This window comes from Lepisma saccharinum, chromosome 16 (genome assembly GCF_977018435.1).
Source record: "Lepisma saccharinum chromosome 16, izLepSacc3.1, whole genome shotgun sequence".
Lineage (NCBI taxonomy): Eukaryota > Metazoa > Arthropoda > Insecta > Zygentoma > Lepismatidae > Lepisma > Lepisma saccharinum.
The window spans coordinates 58,870,754-58,894,097 of record NC_139244.1 but is presented as its reverse complement, the minus strand read 5'-3'; the positions used below and the strand labels follow the sequence as shown (position 1 = coordinate 58,894,097).

General features: G+C 38.1%; 1 protein-coding gene across 4 annotated transcripts in view; it reads left to right on the top strand.

The window, feature by feature from the left end:
• The first annotated feature begins 15,512 nt into the window (after positions 1-15,512).
• LOC146000495 (uncharacterized) overlaps positions 15,513-23,344 on the top strand; it is a 337,315-nt gene continuing 329,483 nt past the window's right edge. For all 4 annotated transcript variants that reach the window (XM_083138222.1, XM_083138219.1, XM_083138221.1 and 1 more), the window contains exons 1-2: positions 15,513-15,753; positions 22,705-22,866. In XM_083138222.1, coding sequence (XP_082994348.1) covers positions 15,577-15,753; positions 22,705-22,866 — 339 coding nt within the window. In that variant the 5' untranslated portion in view covers positions 15,513-15,576. The remainder of the gene's footprint in view (positions 15,754-22,704; positions 22,867-23,344) is intronic.

Here is a 23,344-nt window from a genome sequence, read left to right as displayed (position 1 = left end):
TTAGCAAGTATGTCATTCATGGCATATTCAAATCGAGAAATACTCTGATTTTCTAACACTTGCTCTACAGTAAATCTGTTGGTGTCGAAGAAATAAAGTAAAAACTCTTTATACTTAATCTTTCTATTCTCTAATTCTAGAGGAATATGAGGATACTTTTTCAAATAATATACTGACATTGGTTCTTACTTCTTAGTACTTTTCTCAGTGGAAAGTGTTAATCTACCAAGTCTTATATGTCCTTGCGAACCGGTGGTAACCTTTCATTTCCAATTCAATCCGTATTTCTTTCTCAACTCTGATAGAACTGTTACTGTATTTCTCTTAACGTTAAGCAATAATCTACTCCACTCTAAATACGGGATTTCTTGAATTCCCCCACTAATCTCTGGATTAACTTTATAGTTAACAAATGGCACATAATATGAACAAAGACTCTGCACTAAGAAAACAAGTGCACTTGGTCCTATATTCTTCTCAACTTCAATCAAAGAATAACCAATAAACGTTTCTATTAGAATTTCATCTATCGTTTCTTGCACTCGTCTTCTGACGGCGTCTGGTATTAATAACACTTCAAAAGTATTCAATTCGCTTAACTTTCTTTCAGATTCAGACATTGATCACAAAACACTTGAAAATAAGAGGTATGTTGTATCAAAGAGTTTTGTATGACCTCTCATTTGGTGACACAACTCATGGGGTTTCTAAACTCACCTAACTTCTTATTGCTCTTCGTGAGAAGAAACAGGATGTAGATCCTAACTTGTCTCAGATAAAGATATCAGCTGGGTCAATCTTTAAGTAGAACCTGTTAAAGATAAATCCTGATGTAGGCGAAGATATACTTATGATTTGCAATAGATAGCAAATATATATTTTCGTCGACTAATACATATGAAAAGAAATAATGCATGGATGATCAGATGATGAATGAAATGATTGTCTTTTAAATGAATGGCCAGTTCATTCAATTGACGAAAGTATGAGAATGAAGATGAGATATACAATGAAAGATGTACATACAATCCTTCCATTTATGTATCGTATCGTATTAGACTTCTTCGGATTATCTTCCATTTAAACGCTAGTTTGCATTTCGTTTAAAGAAGGTGCAAATATATGCGTGCTTAAGGATGAGTTTCTTCTATTTTTGAGTCGTTGTGATTTTGGTCTTTACTGTTTCATACTAAAATTGTAATTACCATTGGTTCGGCGAATGATATTTCTTCAAACGTCTAACGTTGACGTTCATCTCCTTTTATCCTACTAGTTTTCTTACATGGAATACGTTATTTCCCAAGTATCTTATGATCTCCCATGGTCCATTCCATTTTCGTCTTAACTTTTCCGTTAAGCCTATCTTATGTGCAGGTTGGTATACTAACACCAAATCTCCTGCGACGAATTGTACGTCGTTAACTTTCTCATCATACTTTTTCTTATCATATGACTGTCTCTGTTCATGGCTCTTTCTTGCTATTTTGCGTATTTCTTCCAAATGCTGAGATAGATGCGTTGTGTGGGCGGTAGGGTCTCGCGTCTTGAGTGACTCAATCCCTATCGTTTCTAAAGGAAATACAGGTTTCCTTCCGTATACTAATTCAAAAGGTGAGTAACCAATTTGATCTACCTTCGAACAATTGTAAGCGAAAACACACAATCGTAAATAATCACTCCAATCTTTCTGATGGTGTTCAACGTATTTACTTAGCATCTGAGCTAACGTTGCATTAAATTTCTCTACCTTACCATTCGTCTGTGGGTGGTAAGCGGTGGTACATACATGTTTCACTTTCATGAGTTCCAATAATTCCTCCGTTACTTTTGCCATGTATACTGATCCTCTATCGGAGAATATCTCTCGAGGACATCCATGTCGGCATATAACATCTTCTAAAAGAAATTTTGCTACTGTCTTTGCGGTTGTCGTTCTTAAACATCTTGCTTCTATCCAATTAGTAAGATAACATGTCGCAGTAATGACATACTGAAAACCTTTAGAATTGGGCAATGGTCCCAATATATCTGTGGATACACGAGCAAATGGCTCTCCGATGGGTATCGGGTGTAATAAACCTTGTGGTTTACCAACATTTTGATTCCTTTGCTGGCTAGTTGGACATCCTTGCACATATGAAATAATTTCCTTTTTCATATTTGGCCAGTAATAACGCTCCGTGATTTTTCCACGAGTTTTACTTATTCCTAAATGTGCTCCGTTGAGAGGAGAATCGTGAGCTTCTCTCAAAATTTCTCCTTTCAACTTTTCCTCTACAACTAACACATATTGATCACCAAACTTTCTATACAGTATACCATCTTTGATATCGAAGTATCGTACACCTAGTTGATCTGGATCGGCTTCTTTATCTTCGATTAGCTGTTTTACCACTGGATCTTCTAATTGTAACTTCCTCATATCTCTTATTTCTTCTTCTGGGTTATCTTTCCTACATCTGACTTGGGCAGTTGCAACAATGGCTCCTTCTTCTATACATTCTCTCTCTTGAGCTGACAATGAAGTGGATGGGATACGACTTAGACAATCTGGTGCACAATATAATTTTCCTGATTTATGCAAAATATCATAACTATATTCTTGTAATCTAATTGCCCATCTTGCTAATCTTCCTACAAGATCTTTACAACGTTTCAACCAACATAAGGCATGGCTGTCGGTGACTACGGTGAATTTCTGACCTATTAAATATGTACGAAAGTGTGTGATTCCGAACACTACTGCCAATGCTTCTTTTTCAGCAATAGAGTAATTTCTCTCTGGTCCATTCATGGTCCTACTAGCATAAGCTATCGGATTTACAATTCTCTTCTTTGATGAGGGATCCTTTGGATTCGGCCTACTTTGGCAAAGTACTACACCTATTTCGGACTCTGAAGCGTCAGTATGCAATTCTATAGGAATACCTGGTTCAAAATGTCGTAACACAGGCGCATTCATCAAACATTCTTTGAGCTTCTCGAACGATCTTCTTTGATATTCTCCAAATAAAAACTCTTGATCTTTTCTTGTAAGCTTCGTAAGAGGTTGTGCGAGCTGACTGAAGTCTTTGACGAATCGTCTGTAATATCCACACATTCCTAAGAATCTGCGGATTTCAGTGACATTCTTTGGTTCTGGAATTTCTTTTATTGTCTGTACCTTCTTCGGATCTGTTTTTAACTCCATGTCTTCCGATTATAAATCCTAACACTTCTGTTTCAAAGTAACCAAAATGGCATTTGGTGGGCGATAGTCTTAAATTTGCACTTGTAAGTCTCTTCAAAACTTCTGACAAACGATATACCATAGTTTCCCAGTCTTCTGCGAAGACTATCAAATCATCCAAATAGACGGCGAGGCTATTCCACTTCATGGACGCGAAAATTTGGTCCATGCATCTCTGGTAAGCTGCAGGAGCTGGTTGTAAACCGAATGGCATTCTTTTCCAATGAAACAATCCGTCTCCCGTGATAAACGCGGTCTTGGGGCGATCTTCCTTCTTGATCGGTATTGACCAGTAACTTGAGCGACAATCAAACGATGTTATATACTTGATGTTTCCCAAAAAGCGTATGATATCATCTATACTAGGTAAAGGATAACAATCTTCTTTGCAATCGCATTAAACTTCCTAAAATCAATACAGAAGCGTACTTCGTTATTCTTCTTTGGTACTAGTGCTACAGGTGAAGCATAAGGAGATTTACTAGGTTCTGTGACTCCTATGTCAAGCATATGTTGCACTTCTTGCTTTATAAACTCACGCTGTTTCGGACTCGTCCTATAAGGCGGTTGACTTACAGGGGTTTCTGTCTTCAATGGCAAAGTGAATTCATAAACATCTGTTTCGCCTAATTGATCAGCAGTCCATGCTAAACAGTCTTTGTAATCCGTAATTAAATCGAGAACTTCATTTCTTTGTGCTGGTGTCAATTCGGTATTGATATCTAATTCTTTTTGCTAACTCGTGTTCATCTTCCTTTCCTGGTGTAGTTCCACTGTGTAAAACATCTAAATCTCACTTTGGGTTTTGTTGGTGATGAAATACACTCCAATTTTCCTATAACTGTTCCAGATGGGTTATTCATACTGGTATAACCCATATTAATTATCGGCACAGCTTTCAATTCTGAAGGTTCAACTAGCATTCTCGGCACTAGACATCTAAACTGATTATATAGACCAATAATAATTAAGGTTCCAAGAAATATTCACTGTCACTTTCTTCTGTAGTTGTAAACGGATGAACTATAGCAATTTGCATATGCTGACGAGAAGGAAGAAATGTATTGACCATCACTTTAAACACTTTCTTTTCTCTCCTTCTCTTTCTTTTCTCTTTTCTGGCTTCCGAACTTGCTTCAAAATTTTGATCAAAACCTGAACTTATCAAAGAAGTAATATTTACCTGGTCATCTGGTAAAGAAGTTGGAGAATTTGAAGTTTCTGTAGCTGGTATCTTATCAATATCCGACGATAAAGCACAACGTGTCGAAGTTCGCAATCACTGTGTATTCGCGTAGCTTTGCATAAGGCTTTATGCTTTGAGTTATCTTGAGTTTTTGTTTGCGTGCGCATTAGGGTGCGGTCGGCGTTTCTTGAGGTAGCTTCTGGTTGGTTGACTTGATCATGTGTCCCTTCTTGGCGGCATGATGGCGTCATATGCGTGCGCAACTAGGTGCTTTCGATAGTTTCAACTGGCTTTTTTGAGTGGCTAAATCCTAATCTCTGTTGTGACGTCATGGGTTCACAATCTGAAATCGTCACGTGCTTGTTGCCTGGTGGCGTGATGTTTTGGCGTCGCTTTGACATCACGTTGGCATCAAATGTTGGCGTTGGAACGCTTTCCTTACCAATCTCATTAGTGTGCGGCTTGTTAGCTTGCTTCAACTTTTTAATAAAATAAATGAGCTTGGTTAGCTTTGTCTTAATTGGCGGTTCTTTGTTCCGAAATTCTAATGAAGAGTCGCACTCCTTATCTATGCTTGGCGACTCGATCGCTTTTATCGCTGATGCGACAGAAGGTTCTTGCCTATCTTTAATTTGAGAATGAAAACTTACAACTTTTACAAGACCAGAACATGAAGGAATATTGCCGTTATATTCCATTTTTACCAACGGAATTCTTTTTTCCATTCGCTGGAATTCTCCTGGGCGTTTTAAGCAGATTTCCTTTGGACTGATCCATTTCACATATTTGTTCCAAAAATCACTACCAAGTAATATAGGCGAGAAATTCTCTTCTCCTTTCGGTTCCATAAGAACGAAATTAATCCACATTTTTAATCCATTTACTCTGAAAAACACTCTATGTACTGGATATAAATCCGAATCTGTATTAAGCAAAGTACGAATACTCACAAATCCAATCTTCTTGCTTTTACTAACGAATTTCTTTGGTAACAATGCAGGATTGATAATGCTAATTTCTGATCCGGTATCCAACAAAGCATTTTACTTTTTTCCAAATAAATGCACATACAGGTGTGGTTTCGGATAACGATGAGACTCATATATGATAGATCTTAACAATTTCTCTAATGGTTTTAGGGGTTTTACATAATTCGCCTGATTTACGAAGCTTCTCGCTTCGTCATCACTCGTTTGGGGTTCCTACACTGTTCGAAGAGGAAGGTGCGACATTCCTACCTGTCGAACGCGCATTACCAAGTAATTCGGACACTAACATTTCGGCTAACATTTCACTAACCTGATGTTCTACCTGTTTTTGCACAAATTCTTGTACACCTTTCTGATTCTTAAAATTACCTTGATTACCAGTAGACGATCGATTATCGAAGTCAGACCTTTTTCTTTGTGGGCACTCCCTAGCATAGTGACCATAGTTTCGACATGAGAAACACTGGATGTTACTTTTATCATTGTTTCTAGGATTCTGATTTGAATTCATGGCGACAGGGTTTTAACTGTCTGGAATTCGCTCTGTAATTATTACCTCTGTTGTTATTACCTCTATAATTATTACCTCTGTACTCATTTCTTGGTTAAGCGGCTATTTCCGCTGTAAAAGTACGTTTAGGAAAGTCATTTCTAGGTGGGTTCCTAAATGTCCTACCTGTTCCTCGTTGATATTGAATATTTTGCCTTTCTGACCTGGGCCTAAGATTATACCTGGTGTGAAAGAACTTGTTCTGCGGCATTTGTTGATTCTGAGTTCGATTTTGGGGTTGATTCTGAATTTGATTGGACCCTTGATTAGCCTTCATAAAGGATGTGTTCGGTCCTTTATTATCAACTTTCCTTTCATCTTCTTCTTTCTGTTCCGTTCGCCGTTTTTTTAACATCGCTCTATTTGTTAAAGAAGCCTGCTTCTTGGCTCTCTACATTAATCGCAAATTGGTAAGTAAATCACTTAAAGATTCAGGTCTCATGGGGACTAGTTTCTCAACTTGGTCCTCACTTAGTCCTCTGTAAATGTAGTTCATTTTACTCTCGGTATTCATGTGTGGGTCTGCTCTTTGACAAAGTTTCAGCATAGAGTAGTAATACTGCTCTATTGTTTCATCATCACCCTTCTTTCGTGCACTGAGTTCTATCAATGCGTCACCTTCTGGGTAGACAGGTGAAAAGGCTTCTTCCAACTTGGCTTTAAGCTCTGAGAAGAGGTTTAATTCTTCTAAGGTGCTTCTATACAATTCCCAAAAATCTGATGCGCTCTTTTTCAAATACGCGGGAGTATACTTAATCTTATCCCTTTCAGACCAACCTAGATTAGTGGCAACTCTCTCATACGTTTGAATAAACTGTCTTACATTTTCACCTTTATTTCCTGAGAACGTATCTGGTTGGACGGACGGCACTCGTCCGTGACATGGAACTGAATTCATCGCTGTCGCTGCTCCAGCGTTTTCTGAATCGGTCGGCATTGTGACTACTTGAGGCTTACTTTCAGATATATTCTCGTTACACTCACTAAGTATACAAGTAATCTCTATTTGTCTACGTGATGCAATTCTCTCACTGCGTCTTATTTCTTGTTGAGACATCCAAGGATTTCCAGAGTCATAATTTCAACAAATTACAAACAACAATTTCAATTTCTTTCGGTGAAATACCAATGCATTCACCGCTACTTTTGGTGAGATGCCTTCTCACTTTTACTACTACTTTTGGTGAGATGCCTTCTCACTTTTACTACAACTTTTGTTGAGATGCCCCGCACCTCCACTATTTAATATGTCACGAACCCTGACTCGAACCATAGACCTTCAAGTCTACCACTACGCCACTTTCAAAGTCCGTGGGACATATGTTTGCCGGGGCTCACCAGGGATCTCACAGCCACTGCGCTCACCTGACACAGAACTAGGTTCTTGGGGTGCACACTCTTTTCTCATCTGTACTCCCGGCAGAAGAGTACGAGATACAAAGAGAAAAGGGCAATTTGGGGGTTCCACCACTTAACTGCAAAGAGTTAAGACTTAAAACTACGACTTCTGGAAAAAGAACTTGTATGGAATTACCTTCTGAACCAAGATAATAAGAAGAGAAACACGTAGATGAACTTAATAAACATATATTCTTTGGTAAATGTTACAGTATTTGAATTTATACAGAATTTAATGTATTCACTCTCCATGAGTGGTCGTTCGAATTGTACATATCCATCTGACTGATCGAATCTCCTTTCCTTTGAAGTTTATGATGAACATTCAAGTTACATGGGCCCGTTAGGCCTACTGGTATACAAAAATATACAGAAGTACATACTTTACCTTACGGCATATCTTCGTGAATATAGCTTCATCAATACTTCTGAGTCTAACTTCTAAACTCAAGGTTGAACCTGGGTTCGAACTAAAGACTGGATGACATCTGAGGACTGAAGACTCTAACTCGAACTTGAAGACTCTAACTCGAACTTGAAGACTGAACTTGAAGACTCAACTAACTGACTGACTTTGGGGAGGAAAAGTGAGCTTTTATATTACTCAAAAAGGCTTGTCACCGTAGGGGTTATCTAACTTACGTCAGATTCTTCGAACTCTGTTTGACGTCAAAATCTAGGAATTTACAAGTTTCTAAAGAATTGGAAAGTTCTATCTACCATATATGGAAGGTTGACGTTTTGGTTGTTTTTGGCGGTGGAAGGCGTATAAGGAAAACTTGGGAATTAATCACATGCTCGAGGCATGTGAATGGCGTGGACTCATCAACTTTCCAAACAAACAGGATGCTGGTGGTAGCTCATTATTTTTCTCTGCTGCTTGACTTTTGAAAACCCTTCACAGCGCTTGCATCATCTGGCAAACAAACAAGGCAGTTTACAACCAATGCGGGCAGATCTGTGACCACTGGGGGCACTGAAGATAACCTATATCCTGTTGCGGCTTTCTCTAGTAACTGATACCTTCCATCGCATCTTGCACTACCAAATTCAAATTATGCGCCGAACAATGAACAAATATAGCTCTCGGCTCCAACTGAATAATCCTACTTTGTAATCCTGTTAAATGTCCACTGACATTACTCGCGCCGTCATAACATTGAATACGACAGTACTTTATGTCGAGAGATAAACGTCTTATAACATCCTGGATGACTTCAAACAATGTCCTAGAACTTGTTGAAGCTACTTCATAGAAGCCCATAAACACTTCTTCAACTTGCAGATTTTCATCGACAAATCTGAAGCATGTGGATATTTGTTCCTTCACTGATATGTCAGAAGTCTCATCTACAATGAGAGAAAAATATTGTGCCGCCTTAATAGAAACAATATTTTGCTGTACATCGCTGGATAATAAGGAAACAATTTCATTCAATATATCGTGAGAAACCCACTTATATGTAGTTCGCTGCAGCCAAGATTTCAACTCAGGAGCATCTTCTGCTCTATCAGCAGCAACTGATGAATATTTGATGCTTCATCGGTGTGACCCAGAATTGCTATTCCCTGCTGACTTAAAAACTGGAGGGACGTTATTATCTATAAAATCGCCTTGCGTGCATTTTTCATATCTCCTAATTTATGTGTTGAGATTAGAGATGACACATTGGTTCCTTGTTTCGTAGTTGCCAGAGCAGTCACTGAAGAACGATGAAGTTACATTTTTCGTGAACACTGAAACGTTCAATTGCCTTTTGCCACTGGGAAAATCCATTTCGAACAAATGCATTACACGAATCCCTCTCAAGTAGCAGTTGTCGACGGAAGCACTATACTGGAATCAAAAGCGTTTTTACACACAGTACAGAACACTTTGTTCAATTCTTTGTCGTAATAAATCCAAGGAAATATCTTTTCCATCCTTCATGGTATGACCTGCCTGACGATTTCTTGACACTTGTTGCTAATGTACTACAGGAACAGGCAGAAGACACATTCTCGGGTTCCTTATTTTTTGACTGAACATGCTTTTCACTATGTTCAGTTTCAGTAATATCCATCTGTGATGACGACAAACGTATGACGAATTTATCCATAGCGACTAGCAAACCTACTGTTCGAATTCGAAAGTATGTAAAGAATCAATACTGAATATTGTGTTTCAGCTTTCCACACGCGTCCCATGGCACGTTTGAAAATTGCGAAAATTTTTGCCCGGCGAAGAGCTTTTGCTCCACGCATCCGTTCTGTAGACACTCTTCTGTGTACTAACTACAGAGTGTCCGAAAAGTCACGCAACCCGGTGTTTACGACCGTATAACGGAATAGCGAAACGGAATGAGAAGAAACGCTTTCTGCCAAGAGAATGCCCTGTATATTGGGAAAATTTAGAGAGACAAACATATGTAAGAACATGCATGTTTTAATAACAAATAAGCAAAGTGTTGCCAAAGGCGGAAAAAAAATATTTGCAAATCGTGTATATTGATGCACAGAACTCACTGAGGTAAATTATTGCAACATTTCACAATACCAACGAACAATTTGGATGGCCATCTAATGAATTTGACAGAAAAAGAACTTTGACTAAGTTTCAAAAACATTGCAGAAGGGAATAAATGGGCTGTTCCAAAAATCGATGTTTTCACAATATTACGAGGGACACTGTCAACACTGTTGGTGTCACGTGTCACTAACAGACGTGTTTCACCTCAGGCTATCACACTAAGGCACTTTTAACGACAAAGGAGAAAGTTGGTTATTCTCGAACATATGCAATAAATTACATACACCTTGCAACCCTGAAATGTGGTTTCAATTGGATAGGTATGTCAACAGCCAAAATTCCAGGCATTGGTCGACAGAAAACCCACATGAGTTGCATGAACTACCCTTGCACTCTCCGAAAATCGGTGTATGGTGTGGAATATCGCGACGTCGTATTGTGGGACCGTTATTCTTTGAGACAACAGTGGATACTGCTGTGTACGGGGATCTCATAATACAATTCGTTGCTCTCCTGGAAGAAGATGAACGTGATGTTTGGCTACAACAACATGGAGCAACTTGCCATATATCTAATGAATCTCTTCGTATGCTGAGAGAATTTTTTGGTGATCGTCTAATATCCAAGGATTTGTGGCCAGGTCGCTCGCCCGATTTAACATCTGGAGATTTTTTCTGTGGGGTTACTTAAAGGGGAAAGTATACCAAACGGGACCCAGAACATTGGAGGACCTGAAACGAAACATTACACAGGAAATTAATAATATCGGTGGTGCAACCCTCAGAAAGATATCTGAGAACATGATCAAGCGAACTAACTTATGTATCCAAGAAAATGGTGGACACTTCAAACATTTGCTTTAATTTGTAGTGATACCCACCTTTCAGGGTTGCAAGGTGTATGTAATTTATTGCATATGTTCGAGAATAACCAACTTTCTCCTTTGTCGTTAAAAGTGCCTTAGTGTGATAGCCTGAGGTGAAACACGTCTGTTAGTGACACGTGACACCAACAGTGTTGCCAGTGTCCCTCGTAATATTGTGAAAACATCGATTTTTGGAACAGCCCATTTATTCCCTTCTGCAATGTTTTTGAAACTTAGTCAAAGTTCTTTTTCTGTCAAATTCATTAGATGGCCATCCAAATTGTTCGTTGGTATTGTGAAATGTTGCAATAATTTACCTCAGTGAGTTCTGTGCATCAATATACACGATTTGCAAATATTTTTTTTCCGCCTTTGGCAACACTTTGCTTATTTGTTATTAAAACATGCATGTTCTTACATATGTTTGTCTCTCTAAATTTTCCTAATATACAGGGCATTCTCTTGGCAGAAAGCGTTTCTTCTCATTCCGTTTCGCTATTCCGTTATACGGTCGTAAACACCGGGTTGCGTGACTTTTCGGACACTCTGTATTAACACCCCTTTTTTCTGAAAATGAGAACTTCCCATTCTACATCTAAGCTCTCGCGTCCTTCCAAGCCATTATCTCTCGGAGAACAAACAAAGCGCGATAACAATCCAGATTTCATGAAAACAACTTCATTGAAATCGTAATCCACGCCGCTCTTATCTGATTGAAACAAACAAAAGAAGAGAAAATCAACTATTAAGGTAGTCTCTCACAATCGGCTTCCTTGTGTTTCGGTTTATTCTTTGTTTGTGCTCAATATCGGCAAGTAGTTATTTTAAAACAATTGTTGACAAATGGAGTGGGCTTATTGTAATGTGTCACTTGTAAGGAAACATCAAAGAAAGCCGAAAAGACGGGATTCTATTCACAATACAATATACTTCCATTATTACTGTGGGGACTGCCTTTCACTTGGCCAGAGACAGTCAAGGAAGGGGGGAATGTGTTGCTTGGTTGCCTTTGCACAAACACATTTGAAACAATTATGTTTCAGAGGTTAGAAATTTTAACTTCCATCTCAATGTTTTAATTGCTTATTATTTTTTTTGATAATGGCAATTGAGAAATATTTATTTTATTTCGTTTTTATCAAACTAAAAATATTGTGGGTGCGGCGCACCCACAAGGTTATTTATGTGGGTGCTCGAGCCCTGGAGCACCCATGTAGTCGGCGCGCATGCGTAAGGTAAAGTTTCCCTTACGCATTGCACAGTACCATGAAGGCACATTTCCGGATATTTCATACCGAAGCGGCAAGCAAGGACCGAATCCTAAGTATTAAATTGTCGCTTGAGTTTTGCTCGAACTGGGCCGTTTTCTCAATATCGTTCACCATGTCTCCTCAGTTGTTATTCGCTAATGTGTAGTGAATGCTTCACCCCAACAAGCTCTATTTAAACTCTTGAACAGCGCCCAACCGGAAGCCTTACATCATGTTTGAACTTCTATTTTGTTGATGTAATAAAGTATAGATATGTATATTGTTCTAACATTAAAACACAACGTTCTTTTGGCTTTATCAAGTTTGTTGATGCAGTTATCGGTTGCAATTTGCCTTCAACATCATATAAAGAGGTTGTGTTTTGCAGTGACGTGCGGTGACTTCGACACTTGAGGTAGCAATCAGCATTACCCAAGGGGGTAATGGAGGTCAACACCCAACCATTAGGTCCCAGTGTTCCCTAAAGAAAAGAACATCAAAGGCGGGAAAAGATTGCAAATTGAGGAATAACCACTAAGAAAAGGTACATGTAACTCCTCCTATTTCGAAATTAAAGAAAGATTTGATTTGACTACGAAGCCAGAAATTTCGGGTTTGAAGCCCGACCTGCGTATGGGCATGGATGTTCTTTGTGTGTGTCCCTTCATCAATTTTATCGTATCAACTTCGCGATTCGCCAAAAGTGGCAGAAAAGTGAAGTAAAATAAACAGGGTTGGCAAAATTGTTTTTTTTTAAAAAAAAAGAACAAAACAAACTTTTTTTTGTTTAAAACATATTTTTTTGTTTTAAACATAGTTTTAAACACGAGTTAAAAAACATGTTTTAAATATGTTTTAAACATGTTTTAAATAAGTTATGTTTTAAACAATAGAAAGTCAACCTTTTCCCAGAGTTATAGTCGTTATAGAAAAAAATACTCATTTTTATGAGTACAGTGACGGCAAGGACAGTTTATTTACCTTTGGATATAAGGTTTATCATACTGCAGGGTAGCGGTGTGCGGGGCAGAATTTTTTGGGTCGGGACGGGAAATTCTTTAAATGCCACCATTCGGGACGGGGAAAATTCTCAATTTCCCAAAAAAAGTCAAGAAATTTTCGGGACGGGATATGTTCGAAATTTCCCAAATCTCGTATTCTACACGTAATTTCCATCTTAAGAGCTTGTTTTTGCACTTCTGGTACAATAAGTTCCAGACATTTACAATGCAGAAAACGTCGAGAATTGACGACTTTTTAAAATGACCATTCGGTATTTCCCGACTGCTTGGGATCCCGAAAAGTCGGAAAGTCATTTTCCGAAGTCGGGATCGGCCGGGAATACCCCCCCTCCCCCAATTTGGTTCCGACTTTTTGCGGTCCCGCACACCTCTACTGCAGGGACAAAAGTTGGGGGTAATAGCCACCCTTTTTCCCCCACTGCTGAAGTAGGATTCATATTCATCTAAATTTCAAGAAACTAAATATTATAGAATTACTATCCTCGTGCTGGAAAAATCAGGGTGAAATATTTCCTGCTGCCTGAACAGTTTATAAAGCAGAAAACAACCTGCAGTGTCATAATAGATTATCCAGATCAATTTATCTTTCCAAGTAAAAAATTAGGTAGTGTCTGCTGCCACGTTCTTTTTGTGCTGGAACCTCAAAAAAGATGCGCGTGGCAGCAGACTCGGTCTTATGCTATTACGTCTGTAATGCTTTCGTAGTTAGGTTCTGTTAGCATTAAAATAATATCGCTAAATGCTTTCTAAAGAGAAAGGTTCTAAATTACCTGTCCACTAATTCCCACTAACCATATACTTGCATGTCTCTCTTCTCAATCTGTTCTTAAGATTTGTATCATCCTCTTAGCAAACGAATTACGTGGCAGGAGCAAATTTGAAGCTTATTCTTACTGCTGACACGTGCGTGGCAGCAGAGTCGGCCAATTAATTTACACAGATTTAATGAAAAGACAGGGTTGCCAAACAAAAAAATTATCACAGACTATAAAATATCAAGTACAAAAATGTGTTTTAAACACTTCTAAAAAAACATGTTTAAAACACATTGTTTTAAACGTTTAAAACATTTGTAAAAAATACAAAGCCGTGTGTTTTAAACGTTTAAAACAAAGTGTTTTAAACACTTTTGTTTTAAACATGCCAACCCTGAAAATAAACCAAATCAAACAATCAGTCAATGATTTGATTTTTGTTACTTAGCGTCGCTTTTTGCCAAATTTGATTAATCGCGATGATGATACGATAAAATTGATGGAGGGACACACACAAAGAACACCCATGCCCAGGTTCGAACCCGGAACCCCTACTATCGTAGCGCGCTGTGATAACCACTCCACCCACGATGCCGACAACAAAGACGAGAGAAAACGCTAACCATTCGGATACGTTTGTATCGGTAAAGCAAACTGCATTTTTCCTCAGTGATATTTTTCAATTGGATTTCTGAAACACCATCTTTGTTCATGATTAATGTTCTTTGAAAAAAACATCTCACGATTTCGTTACTGAAGGATCCAGGTTCGAGACCTGACATGTGCATGAATGTTTCTCTTGTATCCACCCTTCAGCCGTTTAATTGAATCTACATTCAACGTCATGGCAGAAATTAGGTAAAATGATGGAAGAGCAAAATTAAAAAAAAATACAAATAATTTATTTTATCTGCAGGGCACTGCAAAATCAGGAGTCCAGAGTTCTCTGTTCACGATTCTCCCTCATGACTTCCATCAGCTCATTAGCTACTTATCGCGATTAAATCTATACAGTTATAAAAAAGTGATGGGAGGTGGCAAAAATTCAATATATTAAAAGGGGATAAACTGGCAACAAAATAAACTTCTTTGTAGCTTCTTCAGTAATATTAATTTAGTTTCTTAACTTCTGGGATACATTTCTCATTCCAAATTATTTCATCAATCACTGCAGAGTACAACTCTCGCGCTTGTCATGGGTTCGAATCCCGGCCTGGACGTGGATTTTCTTTGTGCGGTCCCTTCATCAATTTCATCATATCATCACTCATTCCCATTTCCGCGTTAACCAAATGTGGCAGAAAAGCGAAGTAAAAAACAACAACAACAATAATAAGAACGCGCGATCTGTTGCCCAAATAAATACATCTGTATTTATGACCGTTTAGCTAACTCGTTTTTTTTTTTTATTGGAGGCCAAGAGATTAGTATATTTAAATAAAACACTACTAAGACGAGAGAGAGAGAGAGAAAGAGCGTGAGCAAATATTTGTTATATCATGGTTATATTTTCCGTATTTGAAAATAAAAATATTGACACGGTCACGGACCAACGGAAATACTGCTACTACTGCTTCCACCACCACCATCACAACAACTAATAATGATAAGAACAGTTACTGCTACTACTTATTATGGTACTAGGTACTAGGGAAAAATTCTTCCAAAAAGGGAAATTTTGCCCCTTGGAAAGGGAAATTGTGCCCTCATATTGTGGCAACACTGGATACAAGACGTAATCTGTGGAGAGATACCATAAACAACTCGAATTTTCACGTTGGCGAATGTTTACAAAATATATTTTTAACGCTTTCAAATAGAAAATGAGTACAAAATTTTCAAACAAGTATCGAAACCTGTGCAATGAAATCGGAAAGCACTACCACACATTATGTCGGTTATGTTTATCAAAGACCAGTTCAAAACTTCACGTACTACATTTCGAAGAAGGTCGAGATAGAGATATTCAAGGAAAGATTCTGAATTGTTTGGCACTCATTGTGAGTATTTCCTCGAGAATAATATTTGTGTCTTTACTGATGAGACAGTTAGTTATAAGACAGCCATTGCATATTTTAATTCATTAAGTCTGAATCGTATTCTGTAATGGAAATTCGACACACTGACAAGGGCCAGTTGTCTGATTACTACTTCGGTAGAGTCCCAATACCACTCACTTGTTTAGTTCGGGATTTTTAACATTCGTACTTACCTATTCTGCATTGCGAAAGATTCTTCAAGGTGGTATTTTGCTATTTTCACGAAAATGAGGTAAATATGCGATATCGCCCGGACGGATTTCTTCAAATTTACAGGAGAAAGTACTTACTGAAATGAGTTTCTTTAGCATTCTGGACGTTCTTGGAGGTATTTTCTTTCACGGAAAGTAAAAACTTCGTAGTTTAATGCTGCCGAACAAGAATTAATCACTTTTTACGTAAGAAATTGGCATTGCCTGCCACATTATGCCGTTGTTTCCATTGCGTGCGTGCAGATGGCGCCGCGCTTTCTTTTTTCGATGAATTTAGGAGTGAAATGAGTGCTAATGGAACCTAACCTAACCTTGTGTGAATGGTTGTCGGGCTAGCCGTGGATGGTTTTTGGGGCTAACTTGAATGGTTTGTGAGGCTACCCATGGATGGATTTTGGGGCTAACGTCAATGGTTTGTGGGCTACCCGTGAATGGTTTTTGGGGCTAACGTGCATGGTTTGTGGATGTAAACATGGAAAAAAATCGAAATAATACGTAATTTTTCGTCATGAAGGTTTTAAACACTGCTTGCGCACTGAAAATCGACAAAACACATGCTGGCGCGTCATGACGCGCGATGATCCATTACGAGTGCACGCCATATTATTCTATTACAGAAGCGGAACAAGTAAGACAAATAATCTATCGTAATATGAAAAGTTGACACTATTTTATGGAAAAAGGCATAACTTCACCTTAAAGAATGTTCCGCAAGGCAAAATAGGTAAGTACCAGTGGTAAACTTAAGGAAATAAATGAGTGAAAGGTGTCCGGGCATTATCGCATATTTAACGAAAATAATTTGAATTTTTGACATGAGTAATTATTGTTATTCCGGTACTACTTTCGTATACTTCCGTATATTCACAAGCAAATAATTTATTTCGCCCTTTTTTACATTGCTAACATACGGTAAAAATTTACTATCCTTCGGACACCTATAACTTCTTCGTTTCCTCAATTTTGGCATTGGTACTTACCTATCAGCTTCGTGCAACATTCCTTAAGGTGTATTGACGTTTTTTTCATCAAAGTAATTGTAATTTTTCACATTACGAGTACTTCTTTCTCGTAGTCTTTTCGCTTGCCTGAGACACAATATGGCACGTACACCCTCCTACATAGTCGTGCTTGTGTTGTGTCGATTTTCATTCGTTATGCAGTGTTTCAACCTTCAGAACCGAAGAAATACCCGTGAAGAAAGCTCATCTGATCTAATTTTATTCGCATTGTTTTACAAAGAAAATTGTAATGTTTCGTGGCACTATCCATGAATGGTTTTTGGGGCTATCTATCCTGCGATCAGTGGGAAATTTAAACTTAAAAAATATTTTCATTTGAAATTTTGGTACTTGTTTACTATCCTTCGGACACATTTATTTATTTTTACAGAATAAACTACTTACCGTAATAAGTTCCTGTAGCATTGTCGAACATTGGGAAGGTGTTTTGTGTGATTTGGGAATGTTTCCTAGCTGAAATTCATGTTGTTCGTTGAAAATTAATTTTCTGACGGAGAATAGCGTTAGGCGCGTACACCTTCGTACACCATCACGCATCGTGACTGTATCATGACGCGTCGTGATGTGTTTTGTTCATGTTCATTGGGTATCCAGTGTTTCGAACTGTCTGCGTTTGCAACGAGAGTTAGAAGGATGACGTGTCCTGGATGCGTGGTGAAGTTTGTACCGGGTGTGGAGGATCCAGTGGATGTGAATCGCGTACCATTGGCGCTAGCCCCACGAACCATTGGCACATGGTTAGGTTAGTTCGGTTAGGTTAGGAAACATAGTTAAAATTTGGTGTCTTCTTAGTATCAGGATCTAGAAATTTGAAATAATTGCGAAAAGGCCTACCAGAAAGAGGTACTGGTAATGTGAAAAATTGCAATTAATTTCATCAAAACAACGTTGATACACCTTCAGGAATGTTCCGCGAAGCAGATACGTAAGTACGAATGTCAAAAATTGACGAAACGAAAAAATTAGAGGTGTCCGAAGGATAGTAAATTTTTACCAAAATTTTTTAGTCCAAATTTCCCACCGATTCCAGGCTCCGCCCCTGAGGTAATTGACCTACTGCTACCGCGGCCCCGCCTCCGCTCCGTCTACCCGGCTTTCTCTTTGGAGTCCCTGTTAAAGGCATGTTAGAAATTGGCCAGAGTCACCTGGCCCCCAAATGAGCCCCAAACTTTTAAATTTGAAGAAATCCGTTTCCAGGATACGGAAGACTTACCTGAATTTCACAATGCATCCACGACACGTCATATTAGGCATATTCCGAAAGGCCATTCCTTGTAACGAGTAGCTTACATTCACTGCTACATTTTCGACTTTCCTTCCTTCACGATCCCGTGTTCAAATCCACTGGATCTTCCACTCTCTCACTCACACACTCTCACTCTCTCTCTCTCTCTCTCTCTCTCTCTCTCTCTCTCTCTCTCTCTCTCTCTCTCTCTCTCTCTCTCTCTCTCTCTCTCTCTCTTTCTTTCTTTCTTTCTTTCTTTCTTTTCTCAAGGCACTCTACTGGGTTCACTAGATGCTGTGGCACGTTTCGTTCAGCAACTTGTTGCAATTTTACATTTCGAGAGGCCTGAATATATATTCTTCCACCAAAATTATATATAGTTTGTTTGTCAAAACAAAGAAGTTGTAGGTGTCCGGGGAATATCAGATTTTTACCAAAGATTCATCCATTTATCTCTATTTATTGAGAAGATATTGCAATTCAAAAAAATTTACACATCTCAAATGGCTGCCGCATGGTCAACGTTGAACAGCTATATCTCGAGTGAAAATTAAAGTAAAATAAAAAAATAGGTATTTCTCAGATTCTCTCAGAGTTTCATATATTAAAATTTCAGGAAAATCAGAGACTATGATTTCCCCATTTTTATTTTCACTGCCTGTCTGGAGATTGATTCGGCCATCTGTTGTAACATCACTAAGGCTTCAAAGTTTTGGTGATGTTACTTTTACATACTGTACATGAGGTTTGCTTCACTACCCTCCCTGCCTTGTTGTCATATCATGCAGATTGGACTTTCAAATTTTCGAGTGGAATTTTTTTTTTACTCAAGGGTGTACAGGCACAGACCGATGACTTGGTGCATTGTCAAGACCATGTGCCCTGTTGTTGGTATAGTGGATGTACCCAATGAATTCTTACCCACAGACACTTGAGAACCTTAAGGTAAGACTCCCCTGTTACCGTCTGTCCATTGGAAACAAATTCTCTATGAAAGATACTATACCCATGGAGTCGAAGAATGTGTTGAGCATCGTCTTGATACTGTACTTCTGCAGGTTAACTTTCTTTTGACTCTTCCACATTGAACTCTGGCACTTTGTTAACGGGTCATATTGGAAACTCAACATGTGAAATTGCCCCAATCAGTATGCTAGACTGTGCACAATTAGAGATCCTTGGTTTATTACCTGGTCTAAGGCATGTTTATCCCATCAATAATTTCACAAATTCTGTCAATCATTCTCATCATCATGATTAACCCTTCATGGATCGCATGAGAAAAGTTACGTCAATGGTCTCGCATGGTCTCAGAGACCAGGTTTTTAAAAGATACTAAATTAATAGTCTAAAATGCCAAATCCTGAATTATTAAGATCATATTTTTTCTTTCAACAATTGAGATTCTATAAAATTATTAAAAGGTACTCTTCATTAATCGGGCATGGAACGGCATATCAGATTTTTAGTGAAAACTTCTATCCGTGAGAAAAATATTGAGTCCTCGGTTTACGCATTTGTAAAATTGTACTCCGTGGGAGGGAAAAAGTCAAATATACCTCATTGGAAAACTTCAAGTATATACTTTTTAATAAGCGTTATCTGAAAATTAATCGTAACTTTCTTTTCTTACTATAATAAAAAAACACTGAAAAGTGTAGTATTTTCTTCCAATTTTCACGAACAGGAAACTTAACACCATACAGTTCATAATTGACTGTACATATAATTTTTAGATTTTGTGTACTTGAAGTTTGATTATTTTGCACCTCTGTAGAAAAAAATCAAATGCATATTTTTACTAGATACTTCAAAAATTGGCATGTTAGGGAAACGTGCAAACTTGAAATGCATAATTACAAATTCAATGAACTTGCAAAATTAATGTTGATATAATGCATTTGATCAAATTCCATAAGTTTGGCGTGTGTACCTCAAATATGGTTCCAGATATTAATTATTCTTTCGCACTCCTAATATGGTAAACGGGTGCATGACGTAGGGCCGGGTATGGCCAATCTCAAACTCAGCAGGCTGCAAGTGACTTCCACAGCATTGCCGTTTCACTGCACTTCGCTGCGAGAATCGTGCAAGCGCGTTCCGTCGAGCCGATCAAAAGTATTGTCACAGCATAAAATAATGAATGAAATGTTTATCATATTGCAAATGGAGTAATGCTGTACTGCAGTTTTCTTTTTCTTTTCTTTTTTTTTTGTGCGGACATTTCTTTCAGCTGTTAACTTCATATGAATGTTGTCTCCTTCTATACCCCGTAAAGGTACATAGTGGTCTGGATCCCACTTTAAACTGTAAGTCCAGTCCCGATTAGCCTACTTGTGCACAAAGTTGACTTAAGAGATAAAACAACTCAACTCGGCTATATATGAACATAATTTTCCCAGTATTATTTTATGTCGCACATTTAGACATATATATTGAGTGCAAGGATGTTCGATAAGGACGATTTGAATGAAGTGAATGAGAGATCCAGTCTTCTCTGTATACAATAATAACGCACCTGCTGTGTACAGCGATTTTATAAGAAAGGGAAAGAGCGAGGTGCATACTAGTGATAGCAATGCATAAAAATTATATTTAAAAAATTGCGCATTTGAAGCCTTCACGCCAACTAATATTTTTAAATATATTTTGACAAAAAACGCATGTAAATTGTGTTTATCTCGCAAAATTCACTTAATCATCGTGTCGAGTAGTGGTGCTTGTTTCAGCATGTAACGTGTTGCTGTACATTCCACCTAAAATATTGCTTTTATATTTTTTTCTGTTTCACAGCTGCAACTCTTGTAATATGCAAGGAGTTGTGGGTTCATAAAGAGATTTGATTTTTTTTTTATTGTGATTTATTTTACTTCGATTCTTTTGCCACTTTCAGCTAATTTGCAAAGATGGGGATGAGTGATGATATGATGAAATTGTTAAATAGACATCACAAATAGCCATGCCCAAGCGAGGATTCAAACCTGGGACCCCTGGTGTCGCAGCACGATGTGCTAACCACTCCGCTACAGGGGCTGGCGTTTCATTAAGAGAGACGGAAGGACTAAAAAACTAATAAATATAATGAGTGAAAGGTAAAAGTATAAAATGCTGTTCATAATGGACTCTATTGAACTGGATAATTAAAATAAAAATCGTGTATCTTTCTTCTCACCACATCTTGCAAAAACTCACCAAATAAGATATTGGGTCGATGCAAATTTTTGTTGTTCCCTCTTCTTTACATACCTTTTTCACTGTGCTGACGTAACCCCCAAACACATCGCCATGTACTTGACACCTTGGTTGAATCTCTTCACAGAACCATCATCACTCAACACTGCGTATGAACAAACATGCGAACTTGTGAGGGGCTGACTGCCTGGATAGAATGCACGTAAGAATTATCATGGCTTTCTGGGAATTCAGACAATAATTCATGACAGGAATGTAAACACAGAAGTGACAAAATAAAATGACGGCATCTATACAATGCTTTCCTTTGCACTTTCCTTTGTTTCGGCTCATTTCCCATATCAAAGCTACTTGGACGCAGAGTTTAAAGGGCAAGCGGCAACGCTGGGCAACAACACTCACTTGTTCTTAGCAACGATGTGAATTGCGCGGGAACCAGTTGCCAAGAAAAACAATTCTCTCTGTTGTTTTCAATTTGTACAGTGTGAATGATTGAAATATGGAAATTTGATTTTTATTCTATGGTCATCATTTTGATATGCATTTCATAACCATTGGACTGGCCATTTCCAAGATTGCAACATCATAATTAATCATTATTTGTGGCTGTTCCACAGCTGATAGTACCATTATATTTAGCTGATATATTTCCACATAAACAAGCTTCAATCACAAAAAGAATCATATTTTTACGACGGTTTTTCACGAAGCTACACACAATTGAATTCGACTTATGTAAAAAGTACATGAAAAACTACACTTTTACAAAACATTTTTGTCTGAATAGAAAACAGACAGAATTAAAATCACTTTGTCTTGCTTTTGGCTAAAAACAGACATTTGTAGTTTTCCAATGAGATATAATTGACTTTTTTCCTCCCACAGAGTACAATTTTACAAGCACGCAAACCAAGGGCCCAATATTTTTGTCACGGATAGTAGGTATGCCTATAGCCTTGCATGGACTCAGACAGCAAGTGATTTCAACTAACCCTCCCTAGTGGCTCAAATATCTTACTAACACTGAGAACAAAATTGTGGGGTAAAAGAGGAAGGTCAAACTCAAGAGGGAGGGTGTTGACAAAACAATCATTGTTAAATAACAATGTTAAAATCACACACCTGGAACGAGAGACCATGTGTGACCATCGCAGGGTTAACCAATAGAAGTTGAGAAATGACAAAGTAATATAATAATAATAAAAAATACGTGTTTATATTCTTTATTTGGGACATATAGCTTCAATTATTTGCATTCCAGGTTACTGAAGATGATAGTTTGCCGAAGTTTGTGTGCTATTCATGCATAGGCAAGCTAGATAATTTCCAGGAGTTCCGTGACATGTGTCATGAATCAGAAAACCTCCTCAAAGATATTTTATCTGCAGATGACAAGAGTGGAAACAAGATATTGGATTCTGAGGTAAAGTTTTTTTCTTTTAATAGATGGTGAAACACACAAAAACAACCAAGCGTGATTTAGTCATGGTTGGCAATAAGTTTTTAAAGAAATATACAGGGTGTCTCAAAAGTAATAACGCAAACTGGCACAGGTGAAAGTACACAATAATAGAAGCAAAAAAAGTCTCAGTAAATATGGGTCTGCAAACGAGCCGTTTTCGAGATAGTCGCGAATGGTTGATTACAAGCCGCCATTGACTTGTTTGTAAACGTTGTCCTAGTTGGTAAAATGCTAATGATGTGTGCGAATGTGTGGGTACAAGCTACCACTGACTTCATTGTTTGTAATCGTCATCCAAGTTGGTAAAATGCTAATAATACTAGTAATAATGTTCTCTGAGGTGCTGATGTACCGTGTGACTCTCAGGGTGCCTTCGAGCAGGGTATATTTCTTTGTACAAGCATGCAGCCTCCCGTGGATTGCCGTTAGCCACACCATA